The 18,504-nt window shown below is 38.7% G+C and overlaps 1 protein-coding gene across 1 annotated transcript; it reads right to left on the minus strand.

Moving 5' to 3' along the window:
• Positions 1 to 12,552: 12,552 nt before the first annotated feature.
• Positions 12,553 to 18,264, minus strand: PCDH20 (protocadherin 20). The gene is made up of 2 exons (XM_043998487.1): positions 17,790 to 18,264; positions 12,553 to 16,720 (listed from the first exon to the last, which is right to left on the minus strand). Exons 1-2 carry the CDS (start codon positions 17,940 to 17,942, stop codon positions 13,958 to 13,960), a joined length of 2,916 nt encoding a protein of 971 aa, XP_043854422.1. The 5' UTR covers positions 17,943 to 18,264; the 3' UTR covers positions 12,553 to 13,957.
• Between the last annotated feature and the right edge of the window lie 240 nt (positions 18,265 to 18,504).

Raw genomic sequence — 18,504 nt, forward strand, 5'->3', positions numbered from 1 at the left:
TACACAAAAATATCTAAACTTAGCAACACTTTCTGTTTCTGTTGATGAAATAAATGATTGAATGAACCTTAAGTAATGAAAGGCAAGTATAATAAGCAAGTGTTTTTCTTAGCTTCCACTTTATGTTTAATGGTGCTCTCATTCTTTTTACTTAGGATATTTTTGGGGGATTTATCATTTAGTTATAAAGATACCAATGGGGAGGAACCACTCCCTTCAATAAAGAGGTTTATTGTTTATGCAAAGAATTAGAATCTTTTCCTGCTCCAGCATCTTCTCCTTTAATGCAGTATTCTTTTTATCTCCTGCCTTTTCCTTTGCTTATCCTCTGGAATTACATATCCTGCTCCTCATTGCTGCACTGAGGGGCACTGACAGAAAGCCCCTGGTGGCAAGAGCTATGGGAGGTGGGAAGGAATCAGCAGAAAAAGAAGGTCGGTCTTGAGACAGTCTGAAGTTCAAGTTCATGAAAGACATGAAGCAGAGAAGTGAGTTCTATAAATAGTGGATGAGCTCAGATTGTCAAGCAGATTTCAAGAAGGTCTAGGGACAGAACAAGGTCTATGTTGAGATATAAGGAGTTTATATAATAAGAGGAACAGAAAGAGTTAACTATCTGAAGGCAAATTTTGCGTGGAGGGGTGTGTGGAGGCAGGGGTGGCGGGGCAGCAAAACTGGATAATGGAAGGGCTTGTGCTTAAGACAATTGTTCTTCCAAGTATCTCAGGATTAGTGAACTAGGGGTGTCAGGACATGCCTGGTGCTCCATATTTGTCAGGCACCTCACTCTGTCCCACCCATCACGTCTGAATGGACCATTACTATTAATTGCTTTCTTTCACCTTCTCTATCTCATAAATGGAAGAGAGCTATGTCTAAATGGGATAGGCATTGTGATATATGTGACATCTAGATTTAGCACTTCAGAAGAACTATAAGTTGATTATTCTTTGATAGGAATAGAATCAGATACTGTCTATGTATGCTGAATCTTATACACATTAATATCAGACTGACCTCACATTGTACATCATACAAAATTTCAAGTATCATTTGAACTATTTGCATAAAAACTCCCAAAGTACATTTTACACTCCATTAAATCAGAACCTTTTTTTTTCAGGAAAGCATCTATAGAAAGAAAAGTCAATGCATAAAAATTATGAAGTTTTGAATGATATTATATGTTTGTATATTAGAAAACAATAGAAATCATCATGGTGTAGTCAGTGGAAAGAACATGCTGTATTTGAAGGCAGAAAACCTGGGTTTCAATGCCAGATCAGCAACTTTTCTCCTGTCTCTCTTGGAGAACTCACTTCACCATTTCTCATCTGTAATAAAAAGAGGAGTATGGATGGGTTGGGCTCTATTTTTCTCTGACCTATAGAACAATAGGACTAATAGGCACACATATATACATATATATGCAGAACATGTAACACTCAAAAATGTATATATTATGTAATGATTTGATGCAACTGAGTGTCATAAAGTCTGTGTGCAACATTTTTAAAAAGGAAATTGATAAAAGTTCCGAATATTTTTGTATTTTTGCTGTTATTCAGAGTGCTCAGCACTCTATCCTCTACACCACCTAGTTTCCCATTTTTTTGTATCTTTTTAAACATTTGAAAATTGAAAAGTTAATTTCAGATTTATACAGCATTCAACCATAAATATATTGACTATTTGGAATTCAACCCTCTTTTACATACTCTGCTCTTTGGAGAAGGAATTAATAGAATGGTTTATGACCAAAAAGTCTCATAAAGGAGGAAAAATATTATTAACTGTTAAGTGAACATGGGTTTATTTTATTCTGCAGCTAGCATGGTATACAGCAAATACTGGTTGAGCATCTTTTGCTGATAGGTTTATATTTTTGTTGTTTAGTCATTTCAGTAGTGTCTGATTATCTGACTCCACTTGAGGTTTTCTTGGCAAAGATATTAGAGTGGTTTGCCATTTTTTTCTCCAGCTCATTTTACAGATGAGGAAACTGAGGCAAATAGGGTTACGTGACTTGCCCAGGGTTACACAGCTAGTAAGTATCTTAAGCTAGATTTGAACTCAGGAAGAGGAGTATTTCTGACTCTGGGCCTGGCACTGTATTCACTGTAACACCTGGCACAGTTTATATTTACTCAACTTGAAAATCTTGACTTTCCCCTTCTATGAAGTTGCATAGTAATATATTCTGTCTAGTTTGTTTTCCATGTTTGGCGTCTTAGCCTTCTAAAGAATTTCTGTCCCACATTGCTGCATAATCCTCAAATTGCCTCCAGTATCTTCCCAGCTTTCATCTGGCTTTTAGAACAATGTTCCAAATATATTGCTTTGCATTTGTAACTATCTTTCCTGACTCTTCTCCCTATACTAAAAAAAGACAAGAACCCTTCAATAGGTTCCCTTTTTATAATAGAACAAGGAGATAGAATCTAAAATGTGGAAGGACAATCAGTTCTTCTAGTACGAATTCCTTTACTTGGCATTTAATACCTATTATTTGACTCTTAATACTTCCTTTAATGAAGATTCTTTTTTTTCAGCTAATAACACAGAATCATAGAGTGGCAGAACTGGAATAGATTTCAGTGGCTATCTAGTACAACCTGATCCTGAAGAACAATCTCCTCTCCCTACCACCCTTTTAGAATATTCATTATAAGTGGACATCCAGCCTTTGCTTGAAGACTTCCATCTTCAAAGGCAGTTCATTTTATTTAAAGCTAGCTTTAATTGTTAGGAAATTCATTCTTTTTTTTTTTTTTTTTTAGTGAGGCAGTTGGGGTTAAGTGACTTGCCCAGGGTCACACAGCTAGTAAGTGTTAAGTGTCTGAGGCTGGATTTGAACTCAGGTACTCCTGACTCCAGGCCCAGTACTCTATCCACTGTGCCATCTAGCTGCCCCAGGAAATTCATTCTTACAAATTTGTTTCCAACTTCTACCTATTGCATTTATTTCCTCTCTTGGTGCTAAGAAAAATCATGTTCTTTCCATTTTCCACACAAAAACTACTTCAAATAAATAGAGACCCTGCATAATTCTATTCAATAGAATGGATATCTCCATTTTCTTCACCTGATACTTATAGGCATGATTTCCAGGCCCTTCCCCATTCTTTTTATTTCCCTCTGGATGTTCTTCACTTTATCAATATCCTTGCTCAATGTCATACCTAGAACTGAACACAATGATTTAGATGAAATTTTACCATTAGAACTGTAAGTATCACCCTTTTCCTGTGTACTATGACTCTCTTAATGCATTAATGCAGATTAAAATTGAATTATGTTTTTTTACTATATCACATTTTTTATTCATATTTAATTTCTATTCCACTAAAATTGTAATGCTGTTGTCATTTTTATTATATTGTTTATTTTAGGAAAAATTTCATATAATTGTGATTCTCCTTATGAATTTTTTTAACCCGAGTGCAAGACATCCATATAAAATTGTCAATTTATTACATTTGGACAAATGTTCTAGTCCCTCATGCTATTTTATTAGTCTATCTGCAACCTGAAGTATTATCTATCTGCTCTGGTTTTATTATTTTAAAATTTGGTGTATGATGTTAATGCTTGCACTTAGTTCTTTGATAAAATTATTAAATAGTAAAAGTCAAATGAAGATCCCTGGGTTGCTTTATGGGAGACTTCCTTGTATGAATTAAACCATTTTCAAAACTACCTGATCTCATTATCATCTAGCCCAAATATATCCTTATTATGCAACAAGGCTAGCATGAGGAAGGATTTTGTTAAATGATTTGCAAAACAGCAACTATGAAAAATGTATCGAAAATAACAAGGTTTGCATGGAATATACTGTTATTCGTAAATCCTTTTTGCAATAAACTGCCTGTTTTTTCTCAAGGCAACATGATATTGTGGAAAGAACCACTGGTTTTAGAGGCAGAGGACACCTGTTCAGATCCTTTCTCTGATGCTTAAAAGCTGTATAATCTTGGCAAACCTCCCTCACCCTCAGTTTCCTCATCTACAAAATGACAGAGTTGAACTAGATACTTTCTAATGTCTCTTTCAGAACTGCTATATAGTCCTAGATGGTCACTCTCCATCTCTTTATTTACAGATTCTACCAAGAAGCAAAGAGAAGGTCTAGAGTTTCTTAATGCTATTCTTTTCCTACTTTTAAAAATTGTTGCACCATTTGCACTTTTTTTTGCAAGGCAGTGAGGGTTAAGTGACTTGCCCAGGGTCACACAGCTAGTGTCAAGTATCGAAGGTCGGATATGAACTCAGGTCCTCTTGAATTCAGGGCCAGTGCTTTATCCACTGTGCCACCTAGCTGCCCCTACCATTTGCACTTTTAAAAGTCTTTTAGTACTTTTCTCATTCGCCATGCTTTCAAGGATCACTGACAGTGAATCATCTGTTATATTTGATAATTCTTTCAGTACCTAAGAAAACAGTACTTCCCAGACACCTCCTCCTTCATAATCACTTTGCTTTCCTGGATAAACTTCCACTCTGCAGCCCCTTTTTAAAATTTTTTTTTCTATAAGTTAGCAAGCATTTATTAAACACCTACTATGTATCAGATAATGTTCTAGTCACTAGGAATACAAAGACAAAAATGAAATAATCCCTGCCCTCAAGATGCTTACATTTTATCAGGGGAGAGAACATGTGTGTGTGTGTGTGTGTGTATACACACCCACATACATACATACACATATAGGTATATGAACATTTTTGTGCAGCCCTTTTATAATGACTGGTGACTCACTCTGCTAGGTAACTATTTGAGAAAGTCCAAGCTATGAATATTCATTCAGTTCCTTCTCCCTGGCCATCTCCTCTAAAAATATCTCTGTGTTTTTTTGGACTAAATTATTTCCTCTCAAATGCACTCCCCTTCTCATGCTGTCCCTCTTATTAGAATATAAGTTCCTTAGGGGCAGGGTCTATCTTTCCTTTTGTATTTCTACCCCTGCAACTAGGAAAACTCAAAATCAATGTGTCTAAAATAGAACTCACTACTTTCCCCAGCATCCCAAACTCACCACTCTTCCTTATCTTCCTATTACTGTAGAGTACACCACTATCTTTTTGGCAACCATTTGCAAAATCTTTCACTCTTCCCTTTCTCTCACTCCACCTAAGATCATGGTCATACAGAGTTTTCTCTCCCTCTGTCCCAAGACTGATACTAGTTATTCCTTGAATGGCTACAAAGCTGTCCCTGGGACTTGATTGAGGGGGTTTGAGAGTTAAGGCTCAAGCTGTGCCTCTCAACACAATTTCTATGTGGCCTCCAGCCATATTCACTGATTTCCTGCTCTCAGAATGGCATAAAAAGGCCTACCCAATTTGAATAAAAGCCCTTCAGATTTGGTGGGTATTCCAAGAGCATACAATATCATACACTACCCTGCTTACCAGATAAGTTTCTGTATAGAAGTGAGGAAAAGGGGAAGGGGCAACTCCTGGTATGTGTTCTCTATGTAATGATTTATGTACGTTTGCTCCCTCATTAAAATATAATCTGTCTGAAGTGAAGACTGTTTTTGCTTTCCCTTTGTATTCCCAACATTTGGTACAGTGTCTGATACTTAGTGAATACTTATTAAATTCCTGTTGATTAATTTATTGATTTTTAATTAATGCTGATTGAATTGAATTCTTCCTGCCTTGAATACCCTTACTTCTCTTCTGTGAATTTTTAAGTCTCAGCCTTCCATCAAGACACTGATTAAATGTCAACTTACCCTAGACCTTTTTTCTGATTGCCTCCCATCATAATAAGGTCCCATTCTGAACTCCCACAGTGCTTCTTCCATAACAACATTTAATATTTGCCCTTGCGTATCTTAATCTACCTCACTTTCAAGTTATCATCTTGGCAAAATTACTTAGCTGTGTATGTGTGGTTCATGTGTAAGTATTCTGGTCTAAATTTAAACCCTCCAGAACCTGGACAAGAAGGAGTCCTGCCTCCTCTCTGATTTGCTCTCCTCTATCAAATGACATAACAAATTTATTTCTAAAACAATTTCAGGTTTGGGGGGTTTGATTTCAGGAACAACAAGCTTAAAATGTGAACTAGTCATTTCTCACAGAAGAATAACAATTAAGTTACCCCTTACCAGAGGTAGACTTTCTTTACCTCTCTCATTGGCATGGAGAGGAAAAGAAAAAAAAAAAAAAAGACAGTCACTCCTTTCACTACTAGGAGAATTGTTTTCTATCCACTGCTGTCTGGAAAGAAGATACAAAGCAAGGATCTCCTGCTTTTTCCATAAGAAGAGAAAGGGGTCTCCTTATTTGTTATCTACCAGGAAAGAAAAGAAAAAAAAAGCCTGCTTCTGGTATTAGGCAATAGCTTAAAATATTGCCAAGGATAGTTTAATAGGAAGCTTACTAGTAAGAAGGAATACTTATTTCAAACTAGGTTGACACGGAAAGTCTCTATAGAGGAAAGCTGATCAGATATAAGCTTTGATGAATTTCTAGGAATTAGACAAATGGACTGGAGAAGTGATGACAATGACATAATTGAAGTGGGAAATGGAGATTTCATATGGCAAAAACAGTGTAAGCAAAGTAATGAAGGCAAGGAATCACAGTGTTGTTTTTATTGTTTTGTTTTGTGGGGCAATTGGGGTTAAGTGACTTGCCCAGGGTCACACAGCTAGTAAGTATCAAGTGTCTGAGGCCGGATTTGAACTCAGGAACTCCTGAATCCAGGGCTGGTGCTTTATCCACTGCGCCACCTAGCCGTCCCCACAGTGTATTTTTAGAAAATAAGTAATCCAGTTTAACAAATGGTAAGGGGAGTAGTGTGAGATGAGACTCAAGAGGGTATTTGTAATTTTTTGTTTTCACTAAATAAGAGAGTGGGATGTTGGACTTTTGAACATGAGGACAACAAGATCAGAGTTATCAAGTAGGAAGATTAATCTTATAGCAGCATATTGTATATATATATATATACACACATACATATATATGTATATATATAGGGTAGAGAGAAACTGGAGGCAAAGGGAACAATTAGGAGGCTATTTTAATTCTTTAAATTAGAGATAATGATGTCTTGGGCTAAGAGGATGGCAAAGGATGTTGTCAGGAGGGAGTAGATGCAAGTGACATCACATGATTCAAAAACTATTCTGGGTCCTCACGGGGTTTCTTTGGAAACAAAAAGCAGGTATATGGTTCTTATAACAAAATGAATAGCAGAATAGAATGAAGTGATGGTTTGCCTCAGTTTCCTCATTTGTAAAATGAGCTGTAAAAAGAAATGGCAAACAACCTTTAATGTATTTGCCAAGAAAACCCTAAATGGGGTCACAAAGAGTAAACAAAACTGAAACAACTGAACAATAAAAAGAAGAAACACCATCTATCTAATTCATCTATTATCTCATTTGTCTATCTGGGGAGGATTAGACATGATTTTGTGGCTGTTTTTCTATGATAAACATAAGTGATAGATACAGATATATACATGCGTGTATGTACACACATATACACATATATGTATCTGTATGTATAAACATGTACGTGCATATGTATGGATATATGCATGGTGTGTGTACATTATGTATCTATGTCCATGTATTGTCATTTTACAATTAAGAAAGCATGACTCATTTTATGTATTAAACAGACACTAGGAGCCATTTATGGCCCTACCCTCTAAGGAAATAGTTACTTAGTTACCCCCACCCCCCATGCAGTGATACAGGAGATGGTTGAGAATTCTTACCATTTTCGCATATGAAAACAACAATAGCAACAACAACATGCTCAAATAGAGTAAAGACATGTTTAAAGTAAAGGCCACTTAAAGCTTAAAAGCTACTCACCATTTTGTTTATCTTGGGAGAACAGGATTCCCTAAATCATAGCTGTGTTGTGTTCACCCTCAAAGCCTGTACACAAAATCTTCCAGGAGTAGTATACATAGGAGGGTGAGGGCAGCTGTAATATTGCTCTAAAGGAGCATTAGACAGATAGCTGGGAAATCTGTTTTTTAGCAGTTGCTTTTATGCTTATTAACTGTATGATTTGGGGCAAGTCACTTAGCTTTCGGTCCTTAATTTCTTCATTTGTTAAAAAAGTGGTAGCTGCAGAGGGGTGGGGGGAATATCAAGGTTAGGACTAGATTTTCTCTGAAATTCTTTCCCTTCAAGATCTAAATTTCTATTTTCTATCCTATGTGTCCTATTTTCCTTCCTTCCTTTTTCCTTTTCTTTTGTCTATCATTTTTGGTTCAACATTTTTAAAGCAAAGTCAAATGTCTTATTCTAGAGCAAATAGGCATTACTATGGCAATTACATAAGTACAATTTTGCTAAAATATCAGAAAAATGTTCCTGTCAGGACTATTTGAACGATATTAAACTTTAATTTTTGAAGTGATAGATTTAGAACTGCAAGGGACCATCCATAGAGCCCCAATTTTATGCTGAGAAAAATGAGGTCCAGAGAATTTAAGTGAAGTACTTAAGATAACCTTGGTATTATTAAGGAAAAACCCCTGTGAACTATTAAATGGAAGAAACCCCAGGCCCAAAAAGGGGGACCTGGAATGAACCAGAGTTCAATCACAGTTTACACAGATTATAAATATATTTTATTGCCTGAGAATAAGCTTGCAAACTGGAACAATGTCTATTTTGACATGTTCAAGGCCCAGTTAGAAAGAGTGAAGTATTAATACTTTTCAAACAAAAGGAGGCAGGGAATCTGGGGAGAAAGGTGGGAATGAGCCAGTCCTCATTCCCAAGGAAAGGGAGATCCAGTAGAGGAAGTAATGAATTCTATGTATTAGATATGTGGTCCCTTGATACACAAATCAGTCTGACAGTTCAAGGCCTGAACATAAACAATAAAATAAGGGGATGTAAAACAGGATGTGTCCTAGAACCCCATAAACAACAATTAGAGGATTCTGTAGAGATAAGGATGTCCCTTGAAGGTTGATAAACAACCAAATGGCTCAGAGTCTACTTCAAAGATTATATGACCATAATTGGTTTCAGAATTGCTGTTTTTCTACACATCTAGCTAGGTTTACTCTTTTTTTTTATTTTTATTTTTTGCAGGCAATGGGGGTTAAGTGACTTGCCCAGGGTCACACAGCTAGTAAGTGTCAAGTGTCTGAGGCCAGATTTGAACTCAGGTACTCCTGAACCCAGGGCCCGGTGCTTTAACCACTGAGCCATCTAGCTGCCCCATAGGTTTACTCTTAGTCACCACAAAGGATTGTTGGTATGTTAAGCCAAGTACTCATACAGTTCTTCTAGTTACTTGGATAATTGGGAAGGCTCTAGCAAATCAAGGTATCCATTATCACAGAATTAAGTGACAGAGGTAGGATATACATGAAGCTCCAAAGTGCATTGGGTAGAACAGGACCAAGAGTCAGGAAGACCTGAGTTCAAATGTGGTCTTATACACTTACTAGATGTGTGACCCTGGGCAAGTCACTTCAGTTTCCTGAAATATAAAATGAGCTGGAGAAGGAAATGGCAAACCACTCCAGTATCTTTGCCAAAAACAAAGCCCAATTTGGGTCACAAAAAGTCTGACACAACTGAAACAATTAAAAAACAAAAATCTTTGACTCCACATCTAGTAACCCTTCTAATCAATCAGTCAACCAGCATTATTAAGTACTTACTATGTGCTAGGCACTGTGCTAACCCCTGAGGAGAAAAAGACAAAATTGAAACAATGTCTAAGGTTGGCTTTGCATGTTGTGTTATTTTTTTGGGCAAGTCATTTAACCACCTTTGATATCATATGTGGAATGAATATTTTAGACAAAATGACCCTTGAGTTCTCTTCGATTCTTCATTCCTATTATCCTAAAAACTGGTGTTAAAGAGATGACTTTTATTTTTATTTTTAGCAAAAGGTAAAGTAAATCCATTTTAGATATTCTATTTAAATGAGGATAATGAATTTGAAAACAAACTCCAGAATGCATGGAATGCTCTAGTCAGTCATGAATGGGCGAATTGATTTTATTTCAAATGATTGTATAACTATACATTATTTGCTTAGAGTCTTTCATCCGCATCTTGCACTAACTTCTGTGGGGAGGGAAGACAGCTTTCTAGCACCATTCACCCAAGGAAAATATTTTCCACCTGGGAAATTTCACAAAGGAGAGTACAATTTTGTAGGAATATTTGGCAAGTGAGGTATTGAAAATTTAGCAAGGACAATTTAGCAAGATACTTTCAGAATGCCATGGTCATGGTCGCATGTCACCTTTTATTCCTCTCATAAATGGGTGGGCTGAAAACAATGTTTAATTTGTATTTTTCCTTTTTTTGGGGGGGGTTCAAAGTACCCAGACAAGTAAACGTTTGGTCAATTTTTATTGTACCTTCATGGTTGTCATAGATAGGGCATGTAGGGTACAAGGCATCCATCATACAATAGCAGCAGTTGTCACTATCTGTACCCCATGGAACCTGCAGCCATACCTTTTTTCTGGAAGGAAACAGCACTGCACTCTGGGGATTCTGTGAGCTTAGGCTGCCAGTGCAGGCAAATATGGCTGAGAGGCTCTGTGTCTCCATCATTTAAACTGCTATCTGCCAGAGGGCACAGGATTATTACACAGCTCATTTCACCAGTGACAGATTTGAACCCCGATCTCCAGAGGTGAGGAGCCTGTGTAATTGTCCTTCTTATAGTTGTCAATTGAAATGTTTTTCTTGTGCACAAATGAGCAGCCTGATGACAGAGCTCCCTTTAATCGGATCACCTCCCCCTCCATCCCTAACAGCATTGTAATAATGGGGCCTCATTTCTTATCAAAATTAAACCTCATGCATTCAGAAAATGGACAAGGAGCATCCCAGAGTTTCCCACCTCCTCAAATGCAAGGAACCTATAAAATTGTTAACAAGCCCAAATGCCAGAAACATGTAAGAAGAACATTTTCTGTGTCATCTGGGAAATTCTTTGGAGGAAATCTATTTACTGAAAGAATCAAATAACCTAAACTGTTTTCATGTGCCTACTTGAAGGGAACTAAAAGCAACTCTCGTAGTTTTTAATTTCCCAGTTCGTATTAAGGTGCGATTTTCTCTGCACTGTTAAGGGCATCTTTTGCTGGCAGTCCAAATATCACAGCAATCTCTTCTTCATTAAACTGGGCAAAGAGCACTCACTCGTTCTCAAACTGTTAAATGGATATTGGGATTTTTAATGAATGGAACATTTATTTTTGTGCCAGCTCAACTACCAACATTGACATGATTAGCATACATTTTGGCAACTGTTCTAGCACAAGGTGTTAGTAAAATGGGCCTTTTATGTGTAAGCCTAATTTGCTTTTAGCATCCTTTGTTATTCTTGTTTTTAGTGTTTTGATGTGAGAGAGATGCTTTTTTTTACATGGGTCATTCTGGCAAAAGAAAGAATGAAAAAATATGACTCCTTATTATTGTTTTAAATATTTTATAGGCTGTATGAAAATTCCATTTCTGCTAAAAAAAACCCTCTTTAAAAACTCTTCAAAAAAAGCCTCTTCAAATTAGATAAGTTAAATATTTTATTTTTTGATATCAAAGGCTAAATTGTTGCATATTGGGAGCTTCAGTATTTAGAGTGCTGCTATTTGCATATGAAGCTACATTTTTTTAAAGTGAGGGAAATTAAATTTTTAAAGTGAGGTAGTTAATGAGACGTAGGGTTTTTGTTTTTGTTTTTTTAGCTATAACATTTATATATTCAAGGAAGAGGGACAAGAGCACAGTACAAATTATATTTAATAAATGTTAAGTTCCTATTCTTTGCAAGGCACTGTGCTGTTTCCTCCCCTGGCTGGTACTTCTGCTAAATGAGTGGGATTTGTAGTGAAACTTTCTCAGTTAGCCATTTCATCTACCCCACATTCGTAAAAAGCATTTATTTCACAGTATACATATCTCTAACTGACTTTGGGTCACAGCCTTAATATATTTACCATTTCTCTTTAGGACAATGTGGCACTGAATAGAGCAAAGATACAAGCTTCTAGAGTATACTACAGAGCTGCTTTGTTTCATTTTATTTTGTAGAGGACTTTTTTACCCTTATTAAAGTGACTGTAATTCATTGCAATTTAATAACTTGTATGTAATTTAACTTATATTAAATGAAGGAAAATAAAAACGAATGCTCAAAATTTGCTAGTGTCATATATACACATACATAGACATATATGTGTACACACCTGCACATATATGTACGTGTGCACGTGTAGGTATATATCTCTGTGTATGTGTGTATATATATATATATATGTGTGTGTGTGTGTGTGTGTGTGTGTGTGTGTGTATGCACCTGTCATCTGGAATAGATTCCTTTGTATATATAACTCTTTCAAAATTATGCATACATCTTCAGTTATGTAAAGATTGACTATGTTCAAGTGAATTCTATTTTTCAATATGTTTACTTTTGGAATACCACTTTCCTTAGATTTAAATAAGACAGAACTAACAAATACCTTCAGAAAGCATTTCAATGAATTTTATAGTCAGAAGGGTAACCAAGAGAAAGAAGTTATGAAAATATATAGCTTTAATTTGCAGACATATAAACACTTTTGGTACAATCAGACATAAGATGCTGGAAAGTAAAATGACCCATTTTTAAGCTGACACATTTTCCTTGTTTACATAGATATATTTGCCATAATCCTCACATGAAAGTTTTTTTTTTCTCAGCTTGCACAATGAGGTGAAAGGGATTCATCAATGATGAACCTGCTGCTTACATTGCAAAGGATGTAGTAAAGAATAAATTATCCCAGAAATCTGCCACCAGACTTAAAAGGCAGCTCTTGGCCCTAATCCAAAACCAAAGAACAAAAGCCAGAAATAGTAGCCAGTTAACCTAAACAACAACAACAACAACAACAATAACTATAATAATAAATCTCCCATGTGAAATATCAGTCCTGAATAACTAGGATTCCATGTGAATTAGCTTCTGAAATTACTAATATTTTAAGTGATTTCTATTTTTTTCCTATGACAGCTGAAATGGAGAAAGCATGTTAAATCTAATTTGTAACTCAAATAAGAAGCACAGCAGACAAGTTGAGGAAGCACAAAATTTTTTTCAACAGCTATGAGACAACTAAGGGTCAAAACATCCCTTTGTATCTGGCTGGACACGGGCACAATTGTTTCATTTACATCTTCTTCAAGAAAGGGTAAATGCTTCCCCCACCCCCAAAATGGCAAGCAAAATGATAAAACAAACAGAAAGCTACCGGAGTTGAGAGGAAGTGAAAAGAACACTATTCAGCAGCTCAGATTTTCATTACATAGCAATGTTTTCTATCCTTGCTGAAAAGAAATTGCACTTCTTGTTAATGCCTTCTCTACCATACTGTACATGTTATTTTTGTGAGGTAATAAACATTCCATTTTACCAGTGCATTTCTTCTCCTTTCATTATCATACATACAAGTAGAACAAAATCTTAATTTATTTTAGATTTATCTATATTTTATGTTCAAAACAATGTATTTAAAATATACTTTGTCATTATTTTCATATACAATACCTGTCATGTATAATATCTCAAACACCTTCCTGCATAGGAGTGACTGATGCCCTCTTGTGGTTAAAATAACTTCTTAGACTTAAACTTCTATTTACCTTACCCTTTCTTTTTTGTTCAGTGACCTACCTGACTGATATATGAAAGCTGCAAATGATGGAAAGCCGTTTATCAGCAGTACACTAACTGTTAATACTAACTTTTCATTTTAAAAAATGCTGTACACATTTTATAAGACCTGAATTTGAGTTTTATAAAACTTGTAAACAGTTATTTACAATATAATATAAGTTATAAATTATTTGTCCTTCATTGGAACTGCCAATCAGCACACCTATGATTATGCTTGGGGCCTGTCCAAGGCCAAACATCTGTCTGAGTTTTTCCCCTGGAAACATCAAATATTAGAAATCTCCATTGGTTTCCTCTCTATCATATGTAAGTCAAGCTTTCCTTTCAGTGGGATTTGTACTTCCAAATTGTCATTTTCCCGGTGATGCTTTTTCCCCTTCCTTAGACATATGTATATTCCCATCCCAGTGACTAATGTGATGGAACCCAAACTTATCACAGACAGGGCAACTAAAGTGGGCACACAAGAGGCTGATTCCACTTTTCGGTGAGTAGGTTCTATTGAAATTTGTGGTTCTTTTTCCTCTATGCTGATGTCAGGTTCTTTTCTCAATAGACTCTCAATGTAGCTCTCATTGCTAACAGTGTCATTGACAAATAGATTTACCATGACAGTAGAGTGGAGGGGCTCAGGATAACCATGGTCACTCACTTTAACCAGCAAGCGGTAAAGCCCATAATCATTCTGCATCAATGTCTCTTCCAAAGTAATGTTACCAGTTTTGGGGTCTATCCTAAAGGATTCAGGCCGAGGACCTCTTCTTCCTATGATGCTATAAGCTATGACAGCATTCATACCAGTGTCTTTGTCAACAGCATAGACTTCTGTAACTGGTGAGCCAGGTAGAGTAGAAGGTAGGACCAATAAATAAGACATATTTGACTGAGGAAACAGGACAAGAGGAGGATTGTCATTGATGTCAAGAAGAAGAATTGTTATTTTTGCAGTAGAGGAGAGGGCAGGTTCACCCCCATCAACAGCTTCAACCCATAAAATATAGGAACTTTGTTGCTCCCTATCCAGGGAGACTTTTGCTCTCAACATGCCTTTTCCAGTGTCTATGACAAAAATATCACTTTGGTTCATCACCGAAAGGGCAACCCATCCATTTCGCCCTGCATCTGCATCTGTGACACTGATTACTCCAATTTCACCAAATCCTGGGAAATTTTCTGGCACAAAAAAGCTGAAATCCTTGTTGATAAACCTAGGGCTATTGTCATTTTTATCCAATACAGTGATAACAACTGTAGCTATTGACTCTCGAGGTGGTATTCCAGAGTCAACTGCTTTTACTGTGTACCTGTACTTCTCTTTTTCTTCTCTGTCCAGCTGAGTGGACACAGTCAGAATCCCTGTAATCTTGTCTAACAAAAAATATGATGGTGCATCAGGTCCAAGGAAATAAGAAACTTGACCTCTCTCTCCACTGTCAGCATCTGTGGCATGCAACTTTGTCAGAAAGGCATTTGGCCCATTATTTTCTTCAATAGATAGTTCTATCAATGGTTGAGTGAACACAGGTGCATTGTCATTGTCATCCAGAATTTGTATTTTAATCACCTTTTTAACATGAAATCCCTCAGAGTTCCAGGCCACCACAGTTATCTCATAGTGCTGTTGTGTCTCATAGTCTAAAGGCTTTGCGGTTTCTAACAAGTATTCATTATTGTATGGTTGATAGGGAGATAATCTGAATGGTCCATCTCCATCCAGGTAGCAATTCACTTTATATTTATCTTCTGGGTCTCTGATAGTAAAAAATGCAACTGGAGTGTTGATGGGTTCCAACTCCTTTAAGTAAACAACTCCTTCAACTTCATTAGCAATATAACGAGGAACTATCTCAGGTGGACGAAAAACTACTTTGATGATGGTCACCAGGACAGAGATTACAGCTGGAATGCAGCCTGGTCCATTGGCAAGTATAGTGAGCTTATGTAGTGGGAGAACATTGCCTCCAATCTTTTTGAAGAGTTTAATGATTCCAGTGATTTCATCTAGGTGGAATAAGTCTTTTGATACCTGTGGAACCTTCTGGCTGTAGGAGTAGGTGATCTGAGCATTGGCACCTAAGTCTCTATCCACAGCCTGGACAACTGCCACAGGAGTGCCCACCGTTGCATTTCCATACACAGTCACATTGATCTGTGAGTCTGTGAAAAGAGGACAATTGTCATTAATATCACTGATGCCAATCGTGAGAGTGGCACTCCCCATGAGAGGTGGAGAGCCACCATCTTCTGCTATGATGATGGTTACATACTGGTCTCTAGTCTCCCTGTCTAATGACCCCATGACAATTAGATATGGGGTTCGCTCTCCATTCTCATTCTCCTCAACATCCAAGGTAAATACACCATGATAGTCCAAGAGGCGATAGGTCTGAACCCCATTAGTGCCCACATCTGGGTCCAGGGCTGGATGTTCAATGGCCAGTCTGGTGTTGACAGGTGCATTTTCAGGAACCGAGACAGAGATTTGGGACACAGGGAACTGAGGAGCATTGTCATTGATGTCCCGAATGGCAATTTTCACTTTCACAAATCTGAAGTATTCCTGAGGCAGTACCAGCACGTCCAGAAGCAAGACACAAGATTCTGAGGAAGGTGAGGAGGAGACTGAGACGCCACTCCTCCCGCCTCTACCACCTCCGCCTCCCCCACCTCCTTCAAGACATAGTGCCTCCCTATCGATCTCCTGTGCAGAAGTGTGCAGCTCCCCCGAACGGTTGTCCAGGGTCACATATTGGCCACCCAGCCCCTGGGATGCCAAGCTGAAGGAAAGAGGGGGATCCCATTCCTCTCCGTGATGGTGGTGGTGTAATTGTTGGTCTTCCTCACTCCCTGCTGCCACTGCTGCTTCTGCTGATGCTGCCTGGGGAACCAGCTGCAGGTCCTCAGCAAGGCTTCCGATGAGTACTCCTGCCGGTAGCCCCTCGTTCAAGCTGTAGAAGAGCTCCGTGGCTCGACTGTAACTTGCGAAGCAGTTGAAAGGTCCCACGAAGAGGAAAAACAGTAACAGATGCTGGAGGCGAAGAGGAATAGAGAAGAGGACACACAGGCACACAGAAAGAAGCATACTGGAGTTAGAGACAAGGGGTTATAGAACTCAGCAGGGATGCAACTCATTACTCTCACCTGACCACCCTCCTCCCCAAATAACTTAGCCAGGGATGCTTCATGCACGCAGAGCATCATGATCAGGCTGGTGAAAAGAAAAGGGTGCTTGCTTTATAGAATAAAGTCAGAGACAGAGAGAATTTGTCTTTACAGCTCCGCTCCCCTGTTCGCCTAGTTTCCTCACTCCAACCCTTCATCAATCCAGCAAGCAGCCAGTGCTGTCAAGTGACCATTGCAACGCACACAGTTCTGAAGATCTCACTTATGTGCAGTAAGGCAGCACCAAAAGGGAATGAAGGATGGGGGCTGAGAAGCGAAAAGGAAGATTTGAGAGGAGGATGCAGGTGTTTGTTTAGTTTTTTTTCTCCCATTTAAATTCCCATGCCTCCGGTGCCCCCAATAACATGCCGTGCCACGAAGCATACAAATCCCTTAAAGCAGGAAGGATGAGAGATTCTCATTTCCAACACGCAACTCAAATCTAGTTGAAAAGAAGACGATAGCTCTCCCCACCCTCTCACAAACCCTCACTAATCCTCCTCCTCTGGGGGACTGAAACTAAACACAGAAAAATGATTATGCAAAACATTCTGTCATTTGCAATCGACTAGAAGCTCTTCCCACAGTTGCATGTGCAGAAGCAGGCATTCAATCCCTTTATCTAAAAAGAGCTTAGGAACTGCACCCAATCCCTTTTATGACTTAATCACGCAATATTTTTGCTTCCAAAATTACCCTCCGTACCCCAACCCTCTTCTGTTCCCCCATTCCCAGTCCACAGCTTTCGTTTTGTGGTAAAGACATTCTCCCAAACTCTTTCCCCCTCTCTTCTCTCCCCAATCGCTCCCATGAAGTTTGGATCAAGCTGGAAAGCTCAGAAAAAAGCAAAGCCTTGGGGGGCCCGCAACAGCCTGTCCAGAGGTCCCTGCAACTTGAGCAGGTACCTGGTGGGGTTTCTGAGCCCTGTCCCTTACCGGCAGGTTCCTCCGACTGCTGCTGCTCCTGGGACCGTTGAGATGCCCCATATCCAGAGGCTGCTGCCTGTTCCCGGGCAGCCAGCTGACTCCTAGGGTTCGTGAGCGCCTCACATTCCCTGGGCAGTTCATTCCCAGTGAAACTGCAGTCATTTAGCTACTGATGTGAGAGCAGCAGAAGACACTCCCTCTCCGTTCATGCAAATCACTGGGAGAACTTCAGCCAATAGTCACAGGCACATCAATTAACAAAGGACTCAAATGGGGAAGAAATGAAAGGCCAGGGCATAGAGAGGAGGCTGGCATTGTGCCACACTCTGCCCCCTGACCCAGGTACCGAGTGGTCCCCTTCCCGCAGGAACCCGAAGAGGACAACTTGCAGCAGAGACTGCAGCGCGGTTCAGCCGGCAATCACATGGAAGCACACTCCTTCTACCTCGTTCCCAAGCACCAGTTAGGGAACACTTGTGTTCCGGGAGGGGGGAGTATCACAGAGAGGTGACGCCACGGCAACAGCTTCAGTCAGACCCAAAGACTCCTTTGCAGTAACTTTCCTCTTTTCTTCGAGAGAGAAGGAGGGGAGAGAGGGAGAGGGGAGAGGGGGAAAAATGAGGGAGGGAGGGAGGGAGAGAGAGAGAGAGAGAGAGAGAGAGAGAGAGAGAGAGAGAGAGAGAGAGAGAGAGAGAGAGAGAGAGAGAGAGAGAGAGAGAGAGAG

This window comes from Dromiciops gliroides, chromosome 3 (assembly GCF_019393635.1).
Source record: "Dromiciops gliroides isolate mDroGli1 chromosome 3, mDroGli1.pri, whole genome shotgun sequence".
Lineage (NCBI taxonomy): Eukaryota > Metazoa > Chordata > Mammalia > Microbiotheria > Microbiotheriidae > Dromiciops > Dromiciops gliroides.

Coding starts and splice junctions, on each gene's coding strand:
- PCDH20 (XM_043998487.1), bottom strand. CDS start 17,942: ATGACTGCAGTTTCACTGGGAATGAACTGCCCAGGGAATGTGAGGCGC. Junction 16,721..17,789: donor GCAGTCGGAGGAACCTGCCG/GTAAGGGACAGG, acceptor CTTCGCCTCCAG/CATCTGTTACTGTTTTTCCT.